Source organism: Micromys minutus (genome assembly GCF_963924665.1).
Source record: "Micromys minutus genome assembly, chromosome: 10".
NCBI lineage: Eukaryota > Metazoa > Chordata > Mammalia > Rodentia > Muridae > Micromys > Micromys minutus.
This window is the reverse complement of record NC_137979.1, coordinates 16,526,384-16,538,682: the sequence shown is the minus strand read 5'-3', so window position 1 is coordinate 16,538,682 and position 12,299 is coordinate 16,526,384. Positions and strand designations below refer to the sequence as shown.

General features: G+C 44.5%; 1 protein-coding gene across 1 annotated transcript in view; it reads right to left on the bottom strand.

The window, feature by feature from the left end:
• Positions 1 to 307: 307 nt before the first annotated feature.
• HS3ST3A1 (heparan sulfate-glucosamine 3-sulfotransferase 3A1) overlaps positions 308 to 12,299 on the bottom strand; it is a gene marked incomplete at both ends in the record, with an annotated part of 87,798 nt that continues 75,806 nt past the window's right edge. The window contains one exon of the mRNA XM_080923371.1: positions 308 to 929. Within this exon, the coding sequence (XP_080779497.1) occupies positions 308 to 929 (622 nt within the window). The remainder of the gene's footprint in view (positions 930 to 12,299) is intronic.

Sequence of the window (12,299 nt, the reverse complement as noted above, 5' to 3'; positions counted from 1 at the left end):
TAGGTAACAAAAGAGAGATTTATCCTAGGGGGTCTCTTAAAACTGTTTAGTGGGTACTGGTGCTTATTCTTTGTGAATGAGTGCTCAGAACACAAACAAACGGAAGATAAGAGATGCTTAGATAAACGAACTCTCCTTTTCTGCTATGCGCATGTTTGGTGCTGGTTATCCACGGGGACCTGAAGAAAAAAAAAAATACTGCAACACATACTCTTTAATACACAAATATTAAATTGTCTTTTCTCTACCGACTGGTAAAAAAATATATTATATTTTGATATTTCTTTTTCTTTTTAAATTACTTCTGCTATCCATCCCAGCCGAAGTCGCGGCCGGTCATCTGGTAGAACTTGCGGTTGAAGGGCCGGTAAAAGTCACGCAGCTGCCGCAGCACCTCCCGCGCGATGGTGGGGTGCGCGCGGCCCTTAGTCTTGCCCAGGCAGTGCGGCTTGCCGCTGCCCTCCGCCTTCTTGAGGCATGGGAAGCCCTTGGTCTGGTTGAAGTAGAAGTGCTTGTCGGTGATGATGCGCTTGAGGCCCAAGAAGTCCTGCACGCGGCGCAGCTCCCCGGCCGGGTCGCTGACCAGCCGCTCCCCGCTCACGAAGAGCATCTGGCTGAGCGGGAAGTGGCGCAGCCAGGGCTCCAGGTGCTTGGCGTACAGACCGATCTGGATGGCGCTCCAGGACGTGTCGATGAGGCCCGCGCTGCGGTTGCGGAACGTCAGGCTCTCGAAGCTGGGGATGTCCGGCCGCTTGGACAGCGTCTGCGTGTAGTCCGAGATGGCCCTGGTCACCGGGTCTCGCACCACCACGATGAGCTTGGTGTCCTTGGACATGGCTGAGATGCGCGCGGGTGCTTCCCGGGTCACAAAATAGCTGGGTGTCTTCTCCATGGTGATCTGTCCCTCAAGGGTTCTGGGCATCAGGTCCCTGAGGGAAGCAGAAAGGTGTGTTAGAATCTGGCAAGCCAAGTCCCCTTTTGGATCCCCAAGAACTGGAAAATCCACTCAAGTCTGGGTTCAGACTTCTCCTGTGGGTTGCAGTTCCAGCTCTCTGACTTCCTGAATGCCTGGTGGCAGTGAGTGCTCTTTGTGCCTTGAGCACATTTTTCAATATCAGCACCTCAACACTAGTGGCTATGTGTGAACATGCATAAAAACAGTAATTTTGTTGCTTTAGTATAGAGGAAAATACAGGCAAACCCATACTAGGGCGTTTTCAGGTTCGTCTGCCTCAGCTTTAATTTTATTTCCTAGTGTGAATAGTGTTTTGTACTAGTGAGCGAATCTGACTGTGCTTTCCACTCTGGTTTGCATTTGATGCATAAATCTGTGCTCTACACCATTGGGACAAACATGAGACATAATGCCTCTGTCATAGAGTTTTGGGGAAAACTATTTAATATGCCTCAAGAACTCTGAAATGTTTCCAACACAGATAAAGGGTTTTAGTTACTGTTATCCAACTACTATTCGATGTTGCTGTGTTCTGACAGTGAATTACATTGTCCCAAACACAATCAATTATAGTGCTATCAAAGCATATTAAAATATCCAGCGCCATCCTGTAAATGGCTGTCCCAAGTCTTAGAACAGTATTGACCTCCATACAAAAGCTAATAATTTCTCTCAAACAGGATCTCCTCATTGACAAAGGGATCGTTTCAATTTTTAACTTTATTTTTAATTCTGAATCTCTCTGTGCGTCCAGGTACAGGTGCATACGTACAGGCGCTTCTGGTGAGCAGAAGTGAACGCTGGATCTCCTGGAGCTAAAGATGGCTGTGAGCCCCCCTGAAACCTCAAGTGCTGGGAGCTAAATTCCAGTGCCCTAAAAGAACAGCTCATGCTCGGGACCACACTTAGTCACCTCTCTGGCCTCTCCTTTTCAGCATGATATCAAACCGTGCAATTGTCCTCTCCTAACAATGACCAATCTATCCCCAACTCCGGTTAGTGCCTCTAGCAACAGCCCAAAAGCATTGCACCGAAATTCCCGGAATAAGCAATCCATAATGTTTCAATTGCAAGCCATTCCAAATAGCATGGTGAAGTCTCCCAGAGACCCCCTCTGTCTCTCCAGGACACCCATTTCCTCACCGAGCACATCCATGTTGTACATACTAATTGTTCATTAGCTGCATAGTAGCTAACTTGGCAATCAAATTAGCTGCCACATTGTCAAAGTTCCTGGGCAATGGAGGCCCCAGAAAGAAACAGCAGTAATGGGGGCACCAGAGCACAGCACATAGGTGCACACATTTAATACTGTAGCTGCATGCAAAGGTAAGGGGCATGTAGGGTCTGATATTAGTCTGGATTTCAGACCCATCCCCAAGTGGGATTCTTCGGGGAAGGGCAGGCCTCATGTGTGGAGAGAAACGGCTCTTACATAACACCAAATACTTATCTGCACAACTCCTAAGGGTTCCATCTTGTCTGTGATGGTTAGGGAAGTCCTGATTATCATGCTCTAAATGTCCGTGTTTTTTCCCCCCCTTTGGAGTTTGCTTGGAGTCACTTCCGTCTAGGGCTGTGTATGTGTTGTGGGCAGGAAAGGTGGTATGATCTCTGGGTGTTTTTCTCTTTCCCTGTATGGTCGCTGTGCTGCTCTAAGGCTGCCTTGTCTTGATTTTGTTGATTTGGGTAAATTATCCGTCTTCTATAAACCATGCAGTGAGTACTCACAGCTCCACCTCCCTTCTAAGGTTCCTACACCCTGCCTTCCCCAATTCCTTCCTGGTTAAGCCTCCTTTTGGAATTCACTGACTTGCACTCTAGCTCTTTTTAAAATGGCCCCTAAAGCCAGGCTCTGTTGGACCCTTACAATGAGTCTGGTTGCCATTTTTCTTTTTTTAACCTCCAAATTATCTCCTCAACTCATAAGAGCACTTTATTTTTCAAGATTCACTTTTCAGGTGGGGACTTGATCAACCTTCCTAAATACCAGCATTGTAGTCATTACTCGTCAATAACTATCAGCTACACTGCAGACTGCTGCTTTCTCCTTTGCTGCGAGTATCATCCATGGCTATATTTATTTTTAGTTCTAATGGCTATTTTGCTTCCATAGTTTTGTAGTATCTATTTTGCATTCAGACTAAAAGGATGCACTTTCAGTCTACATTCAGCATCCTGTTAGCACTTTTACTGTTGGATGCTTCATTCTGTTGATGTCTCGGCATCTTCACTATTTGCTAAGTAGACATTTAAGTGAGAAATGTCAAATGTAAAAGACAACAGCATGTTAAGTAAATCCCATTCACATCCTATCTCCTCCAGTGTGTTCTAGAGGCCTCACATGGAGATCTCTGGTCCAGCTAAGTGTGTAGGTTCAGGTGAGTGGGAGAGAGACTTGAGCAGGGAGAAGAAACCAGTTCTGATGCTCCCCCCACAAGCTGCTGGTATTATCCAGCCTCTGTCTCTGCTGCTGCTGTAGGATTCTGGGCCAGGCTGAGCCAATGGGAGACTGGCTAGCCACCGAGGGGTACAGGGGAGCTTCTGGCAGCAGCTATTTTGGTAGAGCAGATCTCTTCCCAAGCAGTGGTGTTACAGCTCTTATGACAGAAGCTCTCAGACAATGGAGTAATTCCTGCACACCTTTAATCCCGGACAGGTCTCTTATATACAGTTTTGGGATGGTTCAGAGTCTAACGACAGGTACTTCCTATTGGCTTGGCCTGAGAGCTTGGGAATACCTCATCTACATATTTGGGGGTGTGGTCCTGATTCTGTCTTGAACCTACCTGACACGTGATCATGTCCTCACCTGTGGGGAAGGGACTTGAGGCATGCTGATCTGTCTTGAGCCAACCTGGAAAAGGAACTTGGGGTGTGATCTACAGGACTCAAACCCCTCTACAGGGGTCTGTGGAGGGCTGTAGCTATGTGAGAAGGGCCTGATCTTTCAGGAAACTAGGACCCGCCTACCATCCCTTAGGATTTCTGGGGCTTCAACTTATCTCGACCGGGAATCAGAGTACTCCTTCACTGCCCATTGCTCCACACTCCAAGAATGCATCATGATGGCTACTTTCATGTATGAGCTTCCCCATCTCTACCCTGCCCTATCTTCTCCCTATCTGTGCCAACTGGATTTCTTTAAAGCCAATTGGCAGACATCCTCTAGATTACTTTGCAAATATTTGTGCTCACATGTGGGTTACTTGTGGCACACATTCCTCAGCCTTATATGTCCAGTGCTAACAATGCTTCTGCATATAGAATGGTGCTTTCCTCCCATGTTTGTTACTTTGGAAACTTTAATCAAGCGACTTTACTCTTCTTTGGGCAGGGGGGATGTTGGTTGTATTTTTGATCTATGGTGTTCAACTCCTGTTTTCAACTTGCATTTATTTTATAAAATACTGCACTATATTAACCATCTCTTGAATATACCTTAAGATCCAGATGTAAGTGAGCACAGCTCAAAACAAGTGCAACAAAGCTGAGATGCCCATTGCCTTTCCTCATCTATGCATACCAAAGACTCTGAGGTATCAGCTAGACCAAACACTTTCGGGACTTAAGATGCCTTTGTACAACACAAGCCAGGAAATCTGGTCAGAGACGGTAGGAATTTTTCAGTAAAAGAGATTTGATCAAATTTATGGGAAAATGTTGGGCTTTAAGCAAACACCAAACACTCTGAAGGGGTAAGGGGTATGTGTTGACTTAAAAACACAGGGGTAGATTCCTGCCTCCTTGTCTAAAATCTCTAAGTTATAACTAGTTTACTTCATGTTTTGCTTAGAATCTGAAAATGAGAGCAGACTGCTCTTGGGAGTCCCTGGACGGCTTGTCTCCGGGAGCAAACAGACCCCCTAGGAGCCTTTCTCGGAGACTGAAGCTTCAGATTGTGCTTGTCCAAAACAAATGCTACTAAACCTCCAAAATAAATAATAAATAAATAAAAAATAAGAATTTATATTTTTTAAAGCCTATCTCAAATATGGGCTTTAAACAGATGGCCCAAACAAGACTAAGTCACCTCCCACCACTCTTGGGATGGGGAAATCCAACTGGTTAATGTGGGAGTAAAGAATTTGCTACACCATGGGTAACAACCCAAGATCAAGAGTTCTGGAGACTGATTGCACAACGTGTATATAGTTGATACTCTTGAACCTAAGGACACAGAGACAGTCCACTTTATGCTGAGCACAGTTTACAGCAAGTTTTTAAGGCACTCAAGAAGGAACAAAGGCTTTGAGGGATGGAGCTAGCTAGATGATATCTTTTGGCTTAATGATGATTAAGTGCTGGAGCTAAGTACTCAAAGGGGCTGTGGTTTCATTTTTTATCTTGCTAGACCAAAGAGAAATAAAATAATTGTTGACCATTTGTAGAGCTGATCTGATATCAGAAAACAAAGTTTGTGTCTCATACCTTCTAACTGCTCATAGGATGGGGGGGAAGTAGGAGATAAGCTGTCACTCTATTTACTTAAGCCTAGTTTTTTTATTTCAAAAAAAAAGTAGGGGCAAATGGCTCAGGAATCTGCCCTGTAAAGAATGCCCAGAGCAACTCTGCTCAGAGTGTGTACTGAGCATTTTTCTGAAGGGAGGGGTAGCCAGTGACCTGATTCCAAGTGGTAGGAGAGCCCCTCAGTCCAGACAACAGAACCCCAGATAAAACCAGAGATGCCTTCTCTGCCATGACTCTGGGATATCCAGCATTGGCCCACTGCGTACAGACATTAAGGATGCCTGGCTTGAATGTCATGAGCTGGTCACTGTCTTTGGAGAGACACATACAGACTGGTTGTGTTGGGAGAGGTGAACATTGCCTTTAAGTGGATTCAGTCACCAGAAAGAATAGTTCATCAAAGTTTGTGTGTGCTCCAAGCATCATTACACCATCACTCTGGAGCTGATCTGTCAGTGGGTAATCTCTATGGGTCTAGAGGTTGTTCCTGTGGCTATTTACACTGTAGGAAATGTTATAGCCAAACAAGCCAGGACAGACAGGGTAAATTGGTTATTCTTTCCTAAGACAATGGTCAAGACAATAGTTTCTTATGCGAGTGTTAGAATGACTGGGGAGGCTTCCCCTCTCCATACTGAGCAGCAGACATACCACACTTGCAGTTGTGTTGGACCTCTGAGAGAGTGTAAGAATCAGAATGGCCCCTTGGATTAGATGGTCAATGTTTTACCAATGTCTGTATACAGACACCTCTGTTACTGGGAGTATCATCCAGAAAGAACCCTCCACACCCACCCCCTGGCCACTTAGCAACTACATTTAGTATACTTCTAATCCAAATACAGAGGTACAAAAGGACCCATGTATTTAGTCATTCTTACCAATATGAGCCCATTTCCCCTGGATTCCCATTGTCCTCATATTGTCTTCTTGATCCCTGTCTTCCCTGTGTAACTGGTACCAACCATTCCCCAGTAGTAGCTTCAAATGAATGAAAGGATGAAAGGATGAATGGATGGACAAATGAATGAAAGTAAGGACAAATGGATGGATTAGTAGATGGATAGGTGGTTGGGTAGATGGATGGGTGGGTGGGTGGATGGGTAGATATATGGGTGGATGGATAAATAAATACTCCTTTCCTATCTGTTTTTACTAAATTGTATTTCTTTGATTTTGACTGATCACCTCTTACTATACAATACATAAGAACAAAGCCCATATTACTTATATGTGGAGGCTCTGCCCTGACCTGCATAGCATTTTTGCTATCATAGCACTTGGGGAAATTTCCCATCCGAGTTGGGAATTCTGGTTTTGTCCTGGTAAGAGAGAGCTGTGCTGAGAAATGGAACCTTTGCCATTGGCTGCTGGCATGATCTATATCATCAGTCAGGTCTTGGGGCTGGGCTTATGGTTTTTGCCTTTATAAACCTGCTGGTTTGCAATAAAGTTGAGCCTTGATCAGAACTCTGTCTTTGATTCATTTTTATCTCATCCCTGTCCTTTAATTCTCAGACTCCCATGCGAGGTACCTATGTTGAATGGTGGTCTCGGGTCCACTACACTTATAAGTGGGTTATAATTGTACAAAAGTAGAAACGTATGATATTGAAGGAAGAAAAATGTTTAGAATGTGTTGCAGTAAATATTAAAAATCGATAGCTTATCTCTTTATCAGCTCCGCGGTCTCACTCCAAAGGTGCCACTTTAATATGGAGCCCAGTGCACAACTCTGTCACTCGGTCCACAAGCTGCCCTCTCCACAAGGTTCCCTTCCCAGGAGGTTCACTCCTCCTGCCGGGCTGCTTCTGTCTCGTGTGTTTTCTTTTTCGGCGTTTTCTTTTCTCCACCACCCGGCACAAACTCTAAGGCCGATAGCTTTTCATACAGGTTTATATATTACATCCTCAGTCCACAAACCCTCTATGCAATAAGATTACATCCAATAGACAAAGAGACAAACTGCCCTTCTATAAGAGTATTAAAGAAACAAATCAATAAAATAAGTAAATGGAAAATAATGATACCATCAAATGATACCATCAAATGGGTAAAGAAACAACCCGCAGAATGAGAGAAAATGCTTAGAAACTGTCAAGAGGCATATCTGTAATATACAAAGAATTCCTACCAGTCGATAAGTTAAGTAGGTTAAAAAGTAAGTAAAAAAAAAAAAAAAAAAAAAGGAAAACAGAATGAAAGATTAGCAACAAACTTGAATAACCATTTCATTAAAGCAACACAGTATTCAGACGTTAATTAATCCTTGAGAAGTTGTTAGGATTGATTATTTATCAGGGAAATGGAAATTAAAGCCCTGTATCAATACCATAACCTGACTCATCCACCCATACGACTAGCCTAAAAGTGGCTGAGGCTTTTCCAGTGTGGATGAGAATGTGTAGTAAGTGTAATCTTGCTGGTAGAACACAAACTGACACAGCAACTCCAAAGCTCACTGGCACCATTTACAAGAGCCAAAAACATGTCTCCAAAACTAGTGATAGTGTACAGTTGTTCATCCATGTTCACATAATCATGATGGTACCCAAAGGCTCATCAAAACCAGAATACACTCAACATATACACCCAACACAGCACAATCAGAATAGATTGCTTGATACCCACCAGCCACACCTGATTGGGTATGAGTCAAACAAAGAATGCTAATCACTTCAGCCAGCCCTGACACTGCATCTGCTGTATGACCACTGTGATATTTGAATGAGATAGCCCCAGAATCTCGGACACTTACATACTTGATCCTCAGTTGGTGTCGATGTTGGTGGGGGTTTACGAGGTGTGACCTTGGTGGGGAAAGTCACTGGGGCAAAGTTTGAGAGTTTAAGGGCCTGCTCCAAATCAAGTTTGCTCTCTTGATTTCCTGTTGGTTTGAGATGTGAGTTCTCAGTGGTCCTGCCACCATGCAAGCCTGCCTCCTCTGTGTGATGGTGACAGATTCGTAACTATCCCTCTGGATCTGTAAGGTCAAAATAAACCTTTCTTTCTATAAATTGCCTTGGCCGTGGTGTTTCACCCGAGCAACAGGAAAATAGCTAATATATTGCTTCCTCCGTGAAAGGTGGGAGATCCGAGCTTGAAAGGTGGCTCAGTTGGTCAAGTGCTCCCCAGAAAAGCATGACAACCTGAATTCAGATCCTCAGAAATACATAAAATGCTAAATGACATAGCACTGTGTGTCTGTAACCCCGGCACTGGGGAGGCAGAGACAGTGCATCCTTAGGGCCCAATGGCCAGTGTGTTCAGCTAATCAGTGAACTACTTGTTTGGTTGAGTTCAGTGAAAGACTGAAGACAGATGATACCACACACTGGTTTCTGGCCTCACATTCTTGTATGTGGCTCCCCTCACGACTGCATATGCACTTGCAAACATGCACACAAACACACACACACACACACACACACACACACACACACACACACACACACACACACATACAGAGAGAGACCCATAAAACAAACAGACAAAAAAAACCCAAAGCAAATAAACAAAAAACCCCTCTATCCAACTAGATACATCAAAACTGCTGTTACCCACGGGAACTCACTTTGGGGAAGGAAGAGCTTCAAAAGAGATGGGGTCCACCTGCTCCCTCGTTCCTTGCACAGTGTAACCACTTTGTGTAAAGCTGTTGTAGAGCTGCACACTCCCATTTGTGCGGTTTTATGTGTTTAAGTTATAGTTGAATAAATATTTTACTACACTTGTAAAAAATAAATGGCTAGTTTCCCATAAGGCTCCAAGAAAAGCACGTGTTTCGTAGAGCCCAAACAGAACAAAAATCGATTTTGCCAAATCCAGCATATCTCTGAATTGTAGAAACGTAGGTTACAGTGGGGTTCGCCTATCTAGGACTCCTGGATCCTACCTGTGACTCATTTTCTCTTACCCCATATAAACTGTAAGAACAGGGTTGTATAATCCTTGTCCTATACATGAATGCCTGCTCCTGCATCCGGGGCACAGAGATGGGCGTTGCCATAGAGGAGGTGCTAAGGAATCTGGCCTGTGGGGAAGGATTATCTGAAGATAATTTTGTAAGTGATTCTTGAAAATGCTGTAGAAATAACGTTCTCATTTTATCACTGAAGATCTGTAAGAGAGATAAAATGGGCCTATGCTCTCTTCTAATACATTATGATTAATTAATACTAATATTACTATATAGTAATTAATACTAACATTATACTAAATGTATACTAATAATAATGGCACCTAGATGGTAGTAATTGGTCCTCTCTGGGCTTGGGGTTTGTTTCTCCCTATTGCATCAGAAAAGAAGCCAGCAACGAAAGGGGTTGAGAAAAGGAATCCATAAACAAGGACTTAAAATAACAGCTTGGGCAACCACTGGAGAAAAATGAGACCCTGAGAGGGTGATCTAGAACACCATGGAAGATTCAGAAAGGCCTGGGCTCATGACTAATGACGGTAAGATGAAGTACTTGTCTGTCTACATGAATGGGGCAGTCATGGGCCTGGAGGCCGGTGGGTCTTGACCTGTGTGCCATGAATGACTCACATTGGGGGTTGAAGCACTTTCACAGGGGCCACCTGAGACTAGTGGAAAACACATATATTTACACTACGATTCGTAAAGTAACAACATTACAGTTAGGAAGTGGCAGCAATAGTAATGTTATGGTTGGGGTCACCACAACATGAGGAGCTGAATTAAAGGGTCACAGCATTAGGAAGACTGAGAAGCGCTGAGCTAGACTGACAAGATAAAGGCATAATCGATGTCATGGTAACGACTGGAATGGTGTGCAGGGGAGGTTAGGTGGATGAATGCTGTACAGAGCTCTTCCAATGGAATCCACGTGTGAAGAACTTAGTGTCAACGTGGGAAGGACAGAGGAGGGGGAGGGGGAAAGCCATGTTCTAAGCTGGGACGTGAGGATGCTGTAGATGATTTAATGTGGGGGTGACACAGGAGTTTCCAAAAGCAGAGATAATGGAGACTTTACAAACTATTGAGTTGGGGTGTGGCGGGGGTGGTGATCCTTTCCCTACAAGACAATAGAAAAGTGTGTGTGGTTCTCTGTTTAGTGGAGTTTGAATTGCCTGTAAATAGAAGTTATCTCTTCCCAAGAACCCAGAAGGAGCACAGCAATAGTGCTGCTCTGAAATGTGGCCGTTTCACAGTTCCATGAATACAGTCAGTATGGCCTCAGGAAACTGGGGACTGAGAGAAACCATACAGATGTCAGCCACTTTCTGTCACTAATAAGCGGTGTGATGTCAGACAAATCTTCGTAATTCTTTGTGCCACCCTTCGGCAAAACACAATCGACTCCATGTATGGTTCAGGACATACATTTGTCTAAATTGACGTTCTGCAGAGTGGTAACAGAAAGGCCAGAGAATTGAGGGCTGGTGTATTTTTGTGCTTGATAAAAGAGAGTTTGTGACAGAGGAGAGCAGCATCTATCTAATGCTTTCTCCAAGTTGGATGAAGTTCACCTATCAGGCCACGTGACAAGTAACAGATCTGGGGCAGTCGGGATTCCAGCTCAGGTCCTGGGAAGAACCTTACAAGGAAGAAGAAGCTGATAGACAGGTAGGAACCGCTTACCACAGACTGTGGTGGATCATCACTCTGGCCTCACAACCACTGGAGCAGCTAAGAATTTGAATTTTTGTTTCAGAAGACAGAGAGGTGCCATGGTTTGCCCAGCAATAGTCATGACTAACAGGTCTTTCTCATGTTACAGGACATGGTCCTCCAACCCTTCCAAATACCGAGGCAGCATCGGTGTGACTCCTTCTATCACTGTCACTGGCTATCGAGGACCTTATGACTAAATGTTTTATTATTCCATGTATTTCTCTCCCACCCCACCCCCATTCATCTTGGCATGTACAGTGCTTATTCCAAAAGCTACTTTCCTACAAGGGAAGCCTGGCTGCAAGGGAAGTGCTGGGTTGCAACTCAAGGGCGATTTGCCTTGAGGGATCGATAAATCTGGTCGATTTGTATGTGCATGCTTTCAGTCTGTCTCCTGCGTCTGCTTCTGCAAGCCTCCAGCAGCAAAGCAAACCACCAAGAGCTATTTCTCTGGATGGCCAATGTCTGCAGGTAGTCCCTGGAGATCCCCAACCGTGTGTCTGGAAGGGAGGAAACCACGTTCAATCCGGAGCTGTCAGCTTGCTGTCTCTGGGGCCAAAGCTCGCTCATGTTAGTATTTCTTTTCCTGCTGCTGTGATGGGAGACCCCTCTCAAACCAGGACTCGTGACTCTGGACAGGAAACTCCTCCTGCCAATGTTTGAGTTGGCTTCTGAGGGAGAGACTGATGGGATGAACCAGCTCCCACACTGAACACACTTGTATGGACCACTGTAGTAATCATAGTGAGGGAGGCTTAAATGTTCAGTTCAGAATCTGGGATACTTTCCGGTGCTGTGGACAGTTAGCACCTTCCAAGACCCTAACTGATCAAAGGACAGATGGGAATGGAAGCGATTCTGACTGTCCCCGGACTCGTGATTCATCAAGCACCAGAGTTTATTTTAAGAACAAACCTCCAGGGGAGTATAGAAAGTCCTGGATTCTTGATTGCTCATTTGGAGAAACTTGGGAAAGGCAGAACAGACATCTGTGGTGATCAACAAAAAATCACCTTGAACGAGGAGGACAAGAGCTATCTTAGATCCCAAGCTTAGAAGGAGATCATGCTTGTGAATGCTGAGAATCCCCCATTCAGCCTCTGTCATCATACAGACCTAAAACAGCAGTTCTCAGTGTATCCAACGCAGAGGTCACATATCAGATATCCTGTGTGTCAGATATCTACCCTGTGACTCAAAGCAGTAGCAAGATTTTAATTATGAAGTAGCCACAAA